This window comes from Salminus brasiliensis, chromosome 11, assembly GCF_030463535.1.
Source record: "Salminus brasiliensis chromosome 11, fSalBra1.hap2, whole genome shotgun sequence".
Taxonomy (NCBI): domain Eukaryota; kingdom Metazoa; phylum Chordata; class Actinopteri; order Characiformes; family Bryconidae; genus Salminus; species Salminus brasiliensis.
This window is the reverse complement of record NC_132888.1, coordinates 8,414,567-8,428,526: the sequence shown is the minus strand read 5'-3', so window position 1 is coordinate 8,428,526 and position 13,960 is coordinate 8,414,567. Positions and strand designations below refer to the sequence as shown.

Sequence of the window (13,960 nt, the reverse complement as noted above, 5' to 3'; positions counted from 1 at the left end):
AATGACTTGCAATAAAATCTTCCACTGAATAATAATAATAATAATAATAATAATAATAATAATAGTGTGGCTTGCCTTAGAAGAACAGGCTCTGGTTCCTCAAGCATTTCTTCTTTTGAGTGATTTCGTTGCTAATACCCTTCAGTTAACCGCTGTGGGCATCTCAGCACCATCGGACACTATTTCACCCCTTAAAAGACACTGAGGAACAAGGAACATGGGGTTCATTTTTCAACAAGTTTATTAGCAGTGACAAAGATTCTCGAAACAAACCGTTTCCCCCTCTTCATTACCACTGTAGGAAATGCAGACGGAGCAACTTACAAATGAAATATTAATTCAAACTTTTAACAGTCAAAACATGGCACAAATTAAAACCGTGGGGAAGGAGGGGCGGGAGTTGGGAAGCAAGAGAGATTCTCATCCATGTTCTGATGGGATCCATTTAATAGTTCTTACAGCACAGGCTCCCTGAACTTAGCAAGTTCTCAATATTGACTTTGCATATCATTGAGCAGTTCGATGGAGACAAATACACATGCCCACACACACACAAACAGACATACACACACACACACACACACACACACACCCACACCCACCAGCTGACCTGTCAGACCACAATGAATCGAATACATACATTAGGAAAGTGTATATGCCAATGCAGAAGCATTCCCATAGTATAGAGCAGAGAAACAGTCTAGTGAAGTACATCTGTACGACCATCTCGCCCTGCTCTCTTGGCTTTTCCTACCAATTAAGGAAGGGGGGGGGGGGGTTTAAGAGGCGACATTAAGGTTTTAGATTAGTGTGCATAATTATACATATATAGCTATAAACTCTAGAAGACGTTGTGGGGAGTAAGTGCTTCTTATTGATCAAATCAAAGAAATCTGCATTTGATGTGCATCCCCTCATCGAGAAACGTAGAGTTAGATCCGCTTTCTGTGCATCAAAACTTCCATACATGTGCATCCGCAGACCCTTCGAGCCTTAAAACGTGTGTCCGGTGCAATTCGTTTAGCCGCAAGGGTCATCGTACAAGGGCCAGGCCTTTCAAAAAACAGTAAGAAGGTTCTTGTAAGGTTGTTTCGTCATGCTTTAGGCCGACAACCAAAGAGTATCGAGTACCCCTGCGAGACTACACGCAGCCTTTGGAGACACAAAGAGGGGCAAACAAAGACGCCCTACATGGGTTGTTCTGAAGTAAACACCATGCGTTTGACTTTAGCAATCAGGACCAGCTTACGCAAGCCGACCACTCAGCCAACCGTTGGGAAGTCATGGAGAACAGTGTTAAACATGCATTAAAACAAAGATAAGAGGAGAGGGCAGCTTTTTTGTAAAAGAGCTGAGACTGTGCAGAACCTCTAAACTGGTGAGGAACCTTTAATGTTGACTTCACTAAATCTTCGAAAAGGTTCTTCACACAAGCTTCTCAAAATTGGTTCCTCTATGGGATCACTCAAAAGAACAGAGGAGGGGGCACCACATACACATCCACTTGTGTGGACTGGCGTTCACACAGAAACCTGAAGGTGCTACAAAGGGTTCTCGGAGCGATGCAATAGAAGAACCAATTTTGGGCTCCATGAAGATGTGAAGAACCTCTCTAAACTGGTCAATAACTTTTACATAGAGTTCTCCAAATCTTTAAAAAAATTCTCTTACAACAGTGGTTTCTCTATGGGATCACTCAAAAGAACAGAGAATGGGGCACCACATACACAGCCACTTCGGACTGGCACTCGCATCGAATCACTCTCAAAACTAAAATGTACTACAAAGGGTTCTCTAAGCGATACCACAGAAGAATCAAATTTGGGCTCCATAAAGATTAAGGAACCGTTTTGTAAAAGAGCTGCAAGTGTGAAGAACCTCTAAACAGGTCGAGAACCTTTACACTGTACTCTTTAAATCTTCAACAAGATTCTTTACATACATTTCTCACATAAAAAGGTTCTACAGGTGGTACCACATACAGCTGCTCTGGACTAGCATTTAGACTGAATTACTCTCACAAGTCTTGGAATGATTCTATAGAAAAACCATTTTCCAGTTCATAAGGAAGAAGAACCCTTTTTGCAAAAGAGATGAGGGGGAAGAACCTTCACATCGACTTCTTTCAACCTTCAAAAGGTTCTTCACACATTTTGGGGTCTGTAAGTATAAAGAATGGTCTATGGGGTCTCAAATAATATACACAGCAGCTTTGGACTGACATTCAGAGATGCTACCAAGGGTTCTTTGAGTGATTAAAACAGAAGAACCTTGAAATTAGTAAAAGAACTTATATCGACTTCTTTTAACGTCTTTTACCATCTTGGTAGAACCATTTCAGGCTTTATAAAGATACAGAACTCTGTGAAATGAAGCTGAGAACGGAGAACCTCTATAATCAACTTCTCTGAATCTTTAAAAAGGTTCCTCTTTGGGTCGCTCAAAGGATATAGGCAGCTGCACCACATACACCGCTGCTCTGGACTACCATTTAGACTGAATATACTCACGAAAATGAAAGGTGGTACAAAGGGTTCTTTGAGTGATCCCAGGAAAGAATCATTTTGGGCTCTATAAAGATAAAGAAGACTTTTTGTATAAGAGCAGAGAGTACAGAACCTTTAAACAGGTCAATGTCTTCAAATCTACATAAACCTCTTTTACGGACTGGCTTCTTAATGGCAAGGTCTTCAAATCTGGACCTTGAATCCAGTTTCCTGTTCTGGACTTTGTAATCCTTGGTAGGTGTGACACTCCATGGCCAATCAAATAACTCCAACATCCAAGACTGGAAACTGCATTCAATGCACAGATCTGAAGACCACGGCTCAATGGGGTAATCTTCATAGGAGAGGTCACCACATAGACAGCTGCTTTGGACTAACTTGGGACTCCCACAGATCAAGAACTTCTGTTTGTGAAGAACCACTACATCAACATCTTTAAACCTTCAAAAAAAAAAGTTCTTCACACATACAAAAGTGCTTCTTCTACAGGATTGCTCAAAGAACCATTAATAGAGTGTTGAATACAGGTGGGCGGTGGGGGGTATATGGGCGGGACGGGGGCAGCAGCATTTCAAAACAAATAACCTAAGTCATTGATACAATATAATTTGTATAACATACACGTTAATTATCTGCCTGATGCAGCATGATGGGGTAAAGCTCTGACATGTCTCTCCATAAAGTTAGATCTAGAGTTCTAGTGATGAGCCCGCTTCACATCACCCCAAGAGGAGGAGGTCAATCAAGTTGTTATTATAAGCTACAGCAACCAACCTAACCAGGTTAGGTCAACAACAGAAACTGAACCCACCCCGAACACATTTATTTTATCATCAAATCACATCAATGAAGGAGGGGGGAGGGGAGGGATATGGGGTGGTTTGATGGCATTAGACAGGATGCTTTAAAAAAAGATTCTTCTCTTTGTCTTTCTTTAGTTTTGCGTCTCTGGACCTGGCAGTGTTTTATGGCCATGTGTAAGAAAAGGAAAGGAAAAAGAAAAGGGCAGAGAACAGCAAACGGTCCACTTCAACATGTCCGTTTGGCTTTTCACTGGAAACGGAAATCACGTCCCTCGGACGAAGGTTCGTTTGTACACCCACCCAAGGAGGGACACCCTTTTTTCGTTTTTGGCAATAACACTGTTGGTACATTGAGTTTACAAGAACACTGCCCTAATTCTACCTGAGTGACTTTTCAGTGATTATTATTATTATTTATATTTTTTATCCTTTCTTTCTTTTGTTTTTCAGTTTTTCTTGTTTTCTTATTGAAGTAGACCGCCAGTCCATTGTTAGAAGATAAAGTTAGTAGCCTATTCATAATTACTAGAATTCATTTACGCACTGATATGTCAACGATCAAGATAATACAATTTAAATTACATAAAGTGCTACTCATCTTTTTTTTATATATATATGAATCAATTAAGTTGTGATGAGGGAAAAAAACCCAACAAAACAAAAAGAAACCAAGAAACAGAAGGTTATTCTTCTGACATGAACACCACTGCCAGGCTACATCGGGGCAGAAAGCCTGACAGCAACACCTGTGTCAACCACAACAAGCTCAAAACCAACAATCTGAAAAACAAGGACATAAAGGAAGCAAGCCCCATTACTTGTGAATGTGTGAACATGGTGCGAAAGGAAAATAATATTTCTAACAATAATAAAAAGCTAGGGTTCCTGTTCACATGTGTGTAAGATAGAAAAGGCCAGACCTTCTTTCAAGCAACTGTTCTTGCCTCACGCTAAACCGTGGGGCCTAGCCCTAATAAAATGCCTCGGCACCACAACAGCAGATTCCCTGTGCAAAAATACATCAAGAAGGGAGAGAGAAAGCTTAAGGAAAGCAGCGCTAACGAACGAAACCGAAGACTGAAGATCGAAATGCCACAAAGAACTAAAAGAAAATCAGCGCTACACCTGTTAGATAGCACTGAAGCGGTTATACCGTGAGGTGCGTCTTACTTATTAGTCCTCTGGTAGCTAACAGTTAATATAAAATTGCAAACATAAAACGCTAAAAGATAAAACATCCGGCTGTAGCTTTGTCTCTCCGCCATCGTTGTACGCAGGCAGACCAAGAAAGGGACATAAACGGTTGTCCAACGGCAGGAGGGTGAAAAGACGACGATAAGACTCTACTGAACAATAGCACTTTGAAAAAGTTTCCGCGAGGAACGCACCAAGACAGCGAGTGGCCTGCACACTTAAATCAGCACAGATTGCCAGGTTAAGTGTACCCAATAACCTTGTGTCTTAGGATTTCATTTCTATCTGAAGTTTTCTACTAACAGATAAAAACCAACGGAAAAAAAAAGAAAAATAATAAAATAAAAATCCAAAACAAAACATGGAACAAGTCGCTAACGAGTGATTCAAACTCATTCAGAAATTAAGACAGACAGTTATCCCAAGGCTTCTGCTATCTGCCCCCTCGACGTCAATGGTTTTGTGTCCCCTGAAACTTAAATAGCCGTTTGTTTCCTCTGGCCAAAGTATTTCTCTCTTTTTTTTGTAATTTTTCTTTCTTTTTTTTTTTTTTTTATTACCCCGATCACTACCGAGCAACACTTTATAGTTTGTTTGTTTGTTATTTTCCGTGCCCATGCCTTGGTTGTAGAGTCCAAATGAATTCAGCATGTACAAACAAGCCCACACTTTGTCCACGTGACCGCCGGAATTCACCACGGAGACCGTGAAGGCATCTCGAGGCGCTTCCTCCTCTCTGGCAGCCACCAGGATGAAGTCAGCCGTCTCTGCGTGCTCGAGCACTTTAACGAAAGCCTGTCGCGCTGCCCGTCCCTGGGACGAGGGTTAGTGTGAGTGTTTGACACAGCGAACCGAAGATCCCTAAAGTCACTTGAATTGTCTTCAGCAAAACACGTCCACTAGACCGCTTTAGAGCCTCCAGTTCTTCACTTGCCATTCTAATTCAGCTAACCCGTTTTTGTCGAGCATACTCCCTCCAGTCCTCTGTTCTCAGCCTCAACCGCTTACTGTTTAAGTCCTTTAAAAAAAAAAAAAAAGAAAAAGAAAAAAAAAATCCATCTTGAGAGTGGATTGGTTCTGAGACAGGATGTTTATCAGAGGCTGGGACCATGTTTCTTGAAGCACACTTTTCTTAGCAGAGTCCAGCTGAGAAGACGTGAAGGTGTGTCCAGGCTCGGCCTCACTGGTCAGGACCATTCTTAGATTCACTGTAGAGCACTACACGATTTGGATCTGGGGGAAAGTGAGAGAAACACATGTTGTAAGTATTCATGAACCAAGATCTCACTGACGTTACTGAGATATATAAATCTTATCTTGATACACTCTTCAAACGGTTCTCCAAGTGATGCCCTAGAATAGGGGTGGGCAACTCTGGTCCTGGAGGGGCCGGATTCAGGCACAGTTTTTGTTTAGTTTGCTTTTCCTGCTCAAACACACCAGATTCAACTCACCTGTAACTTCAGGTTTAGTAGGGAAAGCAGCAAACTGTGCTGGACTAAGGCCCTCGTTGTCCACCCCTGCCCTAGAGGAACCACTTTTGGTTGGCTTTTTTTGGGTTATAAAGGTCTAAAGAGCCTTGACATGATGTAAAGGTTCACACCCGCACCTCGAATATAGACATGCTTCTTTACAAATGGAACCAAAAGCAGAGGTGGTAACTAACGAAGGACAAGTACTCTGTATTTTAATTGAATATTTATGACATTCCCATGCATTCATGCACAATGTGTACTTTTTACTCACTACAATTTCAGAACAGGCTTGTTACTTTAAAATTTTAGTGTTTTTTTTTTATCTAAGTTGAGGCAGCTAATTGCCTGATTCTACTAAAGCTTCGGTTTGTGTGAAAAACGCAGAGATTCAGTTCTGATGGAAATAAAAATTGTTTCCATGATTTTTGTGAATCAATTTACCTAATTAAGGTGAGAAACTTCACTGACCGATAACCTCTAACTGACACGCCCGGCCAGTTCCTTTTGCCACCCCCGTCCCAACCACACACCCACTCACTCACTCCAAGTTTGTTCAGCTGGGGCCACGCATTTGAGTGAGCTGTGAGAGTTAAAATCTGGGGACTAGCTCATTTAGGGTCAGAATAGAATTTCCTTGGGAATAGAAATGGACATTTAACAAATAAGAAGAATATAATAACTGCCTTCAACCACATTTATATATTTAAAAAAAAGGTCCAGATAATTTATTTATTCATATATATTTATTTTATGTATAGTCTATTCTGTTTTTCTGGCATATTATAATGTTTAACTAAACAGCTGAAAGTCTTCTTAAGCCACTTCTACCCTTATGTTCCCCAGATTACTGTCGATATCTGTCTGGTTCGAACCGCAGTAAAAGTGTCAGAGGCTGATCTGTCAGATACACTGAGGTTAGCTGAATCAAATGATGTTATATACAGTAACCCACCAATGTTTGACAGAGGTGAACATTACACCAGTTTTCTGAATGAACTGGAAACCAACACAGTTCAACTGGAATGCAGGAGTTGTTGATTGGGGTCAGTTTTTATTTTGCTAGTTTAGAAATGACTTATTTTATATAATTTTTTAATTATGATACCAAAGAAATACTAAAACAGATCAGTAAATTTGTTAAAATTAAGGTCTAAGTAAAGAGACAGAAACAAGCTACTGGTGTTAATCACTATAAAATTCAGGGTCTCAGAGATAAGAACCATATATGACCACATGGATCACTTGTGAACTGAATATGAAACAGTATTTGCTGTACAAAAGATTAGAATGCTGAGGATGGTTTTATAGACAATGCTGCAGTTCTAGCATAAACTATTATTTACAAATGTGACATGGTTTCAAGAAATGTTTTGGAATTTCTTCTTTTACCTCAGTAAAAATGTAAATTGTGCTTTAGCTTTTATGCAAGTATTTTCTAACTAACTGTTTTGATCTGTACTTTCACTTAAGTGCAGGACTTGTCTACTTCCACCACCTCTGACCAAAAGTGGTTCTTCATGAGGACTGTGCCACGAGTCTACAGACACGATCAGCTTTGTTGCTCACGCTTAACTTCAGAAGCAATCAAAGGCAACAGCATTTTAAAGGGAATAGTGATTAATGGTCTAATCTTGATATTAGGATTGGCTTAAAGCAGAGTAGAGGCTGTTCTGCACATGGGCTGACTACTACAAAAGTAGGCCATGCTGAGGCTTACCTTGTTTTTGCAAATTCAAAATAGATTCCATTTCTGCAAAAGAACAAAACCAACATTAATGAGAAAACACACACATAGCTGTTGTGAGTTAACACTGTAGGACATGCCTATCTACTGGTCCCATCTAACATAAAAAGCACTGGATAAAGGGAAATGAGCATGCTTTACTAAATATGCATGTTTTCAAATCTGAGGACCAGCATATTTAGGGTCAGAATGGAATTACCTTGGGAAAATGTTGTGTTTCCAAAGGACATTTAACACACAAGACCTTCTACCACATTTAAGGGTAGAACAACAGTGGTAAAGGGTCCAGATCATTAATTTCTGTGTAGATATGAGGTCCACTTCTGACATTTCCATCTTTTTATGTATCGCCTACCCAGTTTTTTCATGGCCATTATAGGACCTCTATACTGATTGGCTACATCAAAGCCTATGGACCCTTTAAATGGACCCCAAATTAACCACTTTTGCCATTTGCATTCATTTTTCAGGATGACTGAAAATGTAGCTGAAAATGCCAACCAAAGTGATGTTTACCTTTAGTGTGATATACTACAGCAGCTTTCAGATCAAATAACCCCCAGCTGGATCTCCTGTCAAAGCCCTTAGTGTGGCCCTGCTCTCTGGCCAAAGACAACTTCGGTGCAGCTGGAGAGGCGCGTGTCAGCTCAGCACCAATGTCCTTAGAGGAAGAGCAAAACACTATTGCACCAGGAACCCCCGCCTCATCCTTTTGGGAGTCCGGTCCGAAGTTGGAGGTCTGAGGCGAGCCTTCTGGAGCAGGAGCGCTGGACGCAGGCAGGACGAGGTTTCCACCTTTACCCAGGCTCTGAGCACTAGTCCGTTTGTCCAGCTCATAAGCCTTGGGGAAAGGTGGCTGATCCAGTCTCTGTGAGGTGCTGGACGACTGCGTGGCCACAGTGGCAGGGCAGCCGCCTTGAAAGCTCACCTCCACAGGTTTGTCCTTTGTGGTGGAGCGGCACACCAGACCCTCTGGGCCGGCGCTGGGCTCGTTGATGAAAGACAAACCCCACTGATTCTGAAAGATGTCTCCCAGAGACTTCTGATTTGTCGCAGTGGCAGGAGGGTCGGCCTGGCGGCCACTGGGGAGAGACAGTTGCATACTGGTGACGGGGTAAACAAACAAATTAGGCTTTCTGGGCTCAGCCGTACAGGGGGTGGTGGTGGTGGTGCTACCGCTGCCAGAGGGGGATGCTACATTATCAGCACCGGCAGCGGACGAGGCCAACGCAGGGACTGAGCTGGCCACTGAGCTGAAGTGGGTACCAGGCAGGGAGCAGCCGTTGCCTTCCCCTGCCAGAGGACCGTTGGTAAAGCTAGCCGAGGTGATGGTCTTCACCGCGGACATGGGGACCTGCGAGGGTCTCCCAGGCACCTGGGGAGCAGGTGAGAGAGCCTCTCCACAAGCTTGGGCCGTCTTATTGAGGTTCTCCTTCACTTTGCTTGCATAACTGATCTTAGGCACTATTTTAGCGCTACTATTGTCCACAGGAAAGACAGGCGGAGGCTTGAACAAAGTCCACGAGTCCTCTTTGGCGGATGCAGCCACCTTCACTTTGCTGGATTTGTCCTCCACTTTTTTAGCCGGCGCTTTGCCGTCTGAGTTTTTACGCTGAACCTCAGGCGCGGGCGGTGTAGCGGTGGCAGATGCGAGAGCCTCGCTGGCTTTCACAGAGCCGCCAGGATGGCCGTCTGCCTTGGAGGCAGCTCGACCAAGGTCCACCTGTGGCCCTGATGTTCTATCGATAAGTTCTTGAGCTGCAGGGCCTGGATCCTGCTTGCTGGCCTGCTGCATGGCCTTCCCCTGGGCAGAAGCAGTCACATTTTCCACAGCCTTGCCATTCCTCTGGGCCCGGCGCTTTTTTGGCGTGGTGTAACCGCTTTCTGACCCACTACCATCATTGTCAGTGCCAGGCTTACCGGGATAACCATTGATGAGTGGACCACAGTTGAGGGTCACCACGCCATTCAGAGCCGCCAGGGCCTCTAATTTGCCCTCATGTGTGATCAACTCTGAAGGCTTATCATGTCTGTAGTCCATGCTGTTTCTACTAGTGTTATTGCCTTTCCCTTCCCCCTTCAGGGCAGTAGTGAAGTTCTGTCCAGAAGGCTTCCGTCTCGAGGCGGTTTCTAGGAGGACTTTGTCACCATTGTGGCTCACAGAGTGCAGATAGCTTTCTGAGGCAAGGGAAGTGGGAGTCTCCTCTCCCTCAACTATAGATCCATTTACTTTGCCATTTTCTGTGAGCAAAAGAGGAAAGACAAGCAATTAACAATCAACTGAGTCAAATGATTAACAAAAAGAGCAAGCAGAGTCAGCACAAATCTAAACCAGCCTTAAAGCCCCAACAAGGGAACAGGCCAAGCTTAGTCAATGTTTGTGTGAGGAGCCTTAATATTTGGACTAGATATGTTTGGCGGCAGAGGGCCAGGGTCATCTGGATTACTGGCTTACTTCTGTAACGCAAGTATTGAGAAACACCACAGTTGTATGGGACGTTTAGAAGACATGCTTGAAATTACCACTCAATGTACGCAAGATACGGCGATATCCGTCTCGCTCGTTTGACAATATATAGACCAAACTGCTGCGATTTAAACATCTAAGCGGGACGACACCAAAGAGAACAAAGGGTTACTAAGCATATTTTTGACATGTCAGTCAACAGTAACTAGTGTCCAATACATTTCTGTGGAGACAATATTGAACGTTACCCATTACTAGCCCACGAGGTCTACATTAGAAAAGCTGACGACTCCTAATAACCTCAATTCACACACACACACAACCATCGCTGTCCTGCTTTGTGAAGGTTTTATCTAGGGATGGACCAATCCGATACTAGGATTGGATATCAGCCCCCCATACTAACAAACGAAATTATCTGGATCAGGTATTGGATAATCAGTCTGATCCAAAGGACCGATCAGTTCACATCTACTATGCTTCATAACCCAGGGTCAGAGTAACCTACAGACATCGTACCCATATAGCAGCAAACAGCAAGAGCCCACCCCTCCCCATCTAACCAGCATGGTGCCCTCGACCGGCCATCAACTACTCGCAGATAATCCAGCTCGTCTTCCACTGAAAACCGAAAAGGCAGGAGCTGCTAGCTCCTCTTTATTCTCACAGACATCAAATTTTACAATAAGTCAGATAACATTAATTTTAGTCATTAATTTTAGTGACCAATAAACAGAAATTGGGTTCATTTCGATCTGAAAGTCAGTCAACAAAGGTATTAAAGTAATGATTACGTCAACCCTGATGCTTTAAGCCTCTCCCAGACGGTCAGATATCTGGTTTATTAATTCAACGATGGTATCGGATTGGTATTGACGATCAGCTGATACAGAAAAAGATCGATCAGTGCATCCCTAGTTTTATCCACCGCTCTGGTAATCGACAAGCCATAAGGGAGGGTCACTACGGGACTGTAAGCCAGTCCACTGCCGACATCTGAGCCTGAAAACGCTGAAGCCGGACAGTAACGCAGCCCTCCTGTGAGTCTCCTTTCACTGCCCCATGATATCCTGACTTCACCCTATTTTTAAACTGGAGGTATGACGTGTCATCATGGAGCTCAGTCATATTTGGGTTGTTCTCTGACCAGTCTGAACATCACAAACAGCACACACACACACACACACACACACACCAAATGAATGAAGGCTTATTCTGCACTGGAACAGTAGTGATGGCATTAGGGGGAAGCTCCCTAAGTGAGTGCTGGTAAACCAGCTGGATGCTAACGTCCCATCTAAAGCTGTAGGACTCACACAGCATGTGTGCAACTTGCTTTAACTAAAATTAATCAAATATTAAACTTATATGGATTCTAGCTGCTGCTGGCCCAGAGATAAATGATAATAGGACACTTAAACTAACGCAGTTTCTCATTTTGTTGGCTATTACTGTAGCTAGCTAACCTAGCTGTCTATCTATATGACTATAAGCACTGCAAGGTGTTTTCGACGACGGCTAAAAGGTTAGCTAGCTAGCTACTCAGCTTAACCGACGTCTGACAGACGTTTGATTAGACTAAAACTAGTGTAGTTTATTCAGTACACTGACAGAGGTGTAGTTAGCTATATTTTGGGCACTGGGTCAACTCCTAGCCAGCCCTCAGTGCCAAAGCCAGCTAATGTTAGCTAGCTAAGGTGGCTCGTAGTCCTAGCGGCTGTATTGACACATGTCGGGTTGTCTAAGCTAACAGGCTCTCTGCAAGCCATATAAAATGGTTTAAAGGGATTAATGTTAAGGTTTCGAGTGAGTAGATATTAACAGAGCGGATGATAAAGTCAGGGTAAGCTAACAAACCCTGGAAAACTCGTTAACACGTGAAGATCACCGCCAGGCCCTCTCACATGACTGCCTACAAGCCAGCTAGCGAGCGAGCTAGCACTAGTTACTGCAGCAGGCCCTGCTAGCTGGCCTTAAACGTCCGGCAGTTGTCTTCCCAGTCATCAAACTGCGGCTTTTAGCTCTGTAGGTGGCTAACTGTGTCCTAAAGGAAGCGTTCAGACCGCAAATGGAAGTGTTGTCTGTGTTTTCCTTCTTTAACGAGCCAGCGTGTTTGACTTGCTAACGCTACAGCTGCGCTAGCTAGCCGGAGCCGGTGTTCTGTCGATTTGTGCTACCCGGCGATAGCTGCTACTTTGCAGCTCTACGCATGCGCGACCACATTTATTTTTTTTTGTTTTCGTATATTCGTGTTTTTCATGATAATTCATGATAACTCTTCGGGTGTATGATACACTATGAGATTACTGCTATTTTTGTTGTTACAGAACGTCAGATAATAATACTAATAATAATTATAATAATACGACTTCTTAATACATCTCTTCCCTGATATACTGATTAAGCCTACCCAAATATCCTGCCTATACTTCATCTTGGAGCATTTTCCGATACGATCCGACGTTTTAGCCTCTCGAAATATCCTAGCCACTGTTTTATTTAGGCGGCCGTACCTATAAATACACGCGATGGAAGCACGCTTTGCCATGATAGCACAACTCGGCAGGACACCGGGTTAAGGTTTGGCGTTGCTGTGGAAAGCGAGTGGAAATGTACCTCTCTCCCGACAAAAATATGAACGATATTACGTTTAAAGTGCTATCTAGAATATGACAAACATGTAAAAGTAGAGATGACGCCGGGCAGAGCAGAAATGGCTGTGTTTTGGGCTGAAGCCGGCGCACAAGGTCAATGTCCACACTTTGCTAGCCAGGCAGCTTACATATACACAGCACGACAGCCGGCTACCAAAGCTGCACAAATGTCGACGGCAGTCATCAATCAATGGCCAAAACACAGCCGACCGGCAAGTCACGGTACTCCTATGTGCGTACAGTCCCTAATGCAAGCGACTGCGTGTCGATATTTGGAGTTTAATGAAGTTAATAGGAGCTAACATGCGAGCTAACCGAAATCCAGGTTCAGAAAGTCGAAATCCGCTCCGGGATTTTGCTCCGACTGCCTGGACGGCTCCGCGCGGCGGAGCCGTCCAGGCAGTCGGAGCAAAATCCCGGAGCGGATTTCGACTTTCTGAACCTGGATCTGCCACCGCTACACAGCATTGGATTACATTGCATTCCACCAACCTGTTTTCTTCGTCTGCGTTTCCTCGTCCTGGAGCTGACAGCAGCTTTGATCATTGTTCACCGATAATTTCGACCGACCTGACCCATTCTCTGCTCCGGGGGTGAAATATATCGCAATCGTCGCCCCTACAGAGGGCCGATCCTCCATTTAAGAGCGCAGGGAGCGAGTGAGTAAACGTGCCCGGCCGGAGGGGGGTTGTAGTGCAGCAGGGCAGAAGTGGAGACATTGGCGATGCCCAATCCAGCTCTGCCTGGGCGGCGTTTCGAGCATCAGAAATACATGCAGATATGAGCTGGAGTGAGACTATCAAGGAAAGTATCAAGGTAAATGATGTTTAAAACCGGTGGAAAAAATGATGTTTAGAGCTCTTTTTTTCTAAATATAATAAACATTATTACATAATTAATAAATATGAAATAATTAAATAATTAAATAAATCGTTCCCCTGATTTAATAATCTGTTCCCCCAATTTAGTAAACCATTTCCCCGGTTTCATAAATTGTCCCCTTGATTTAATAAATTGTTCCCCTAATTTAATAAAAATCCCACCGCTTTAATAAGAATTCCCCCGATTTAATAAATTGTTCCCTTGATTTAATAAATCATTCCCCTGATTTAATAA

The 13,960-nt window shown here is 43.4% G+C and overlaps 1 protein-coding gene across 1 annotated transcript; it reads right to left on the bottom strand.

Moving 5' to 3' along the window:
- Positions 1-223: 223 nt before the first annotated feature.
- nufip2 (nuclear FMR1 interacting protein 2) lies at positions 224-13,540 on the bottom strand. Its single transcript, XM_072691574.1, has 4 exons — positions 13,337-13,540; positions 8,240-9,964; positions 7,697-7,729; positions 224-5,737 (listed from the first exon to the last, which is right to left on the bottom strand). Exons 1-4 carry the CDS (start codon positions 13,482-13,484, stop codon positions 5,685-5,687), a joined length of 1,959 nt encoding a protein of 652 aa, XP_072547675.1. The 5' UTR covers positions 13,485-13,540; the 3' UTR covers positions 224-5,684.
- Positions 13,541-13,960: the final 420 nt, after the last annotated feature.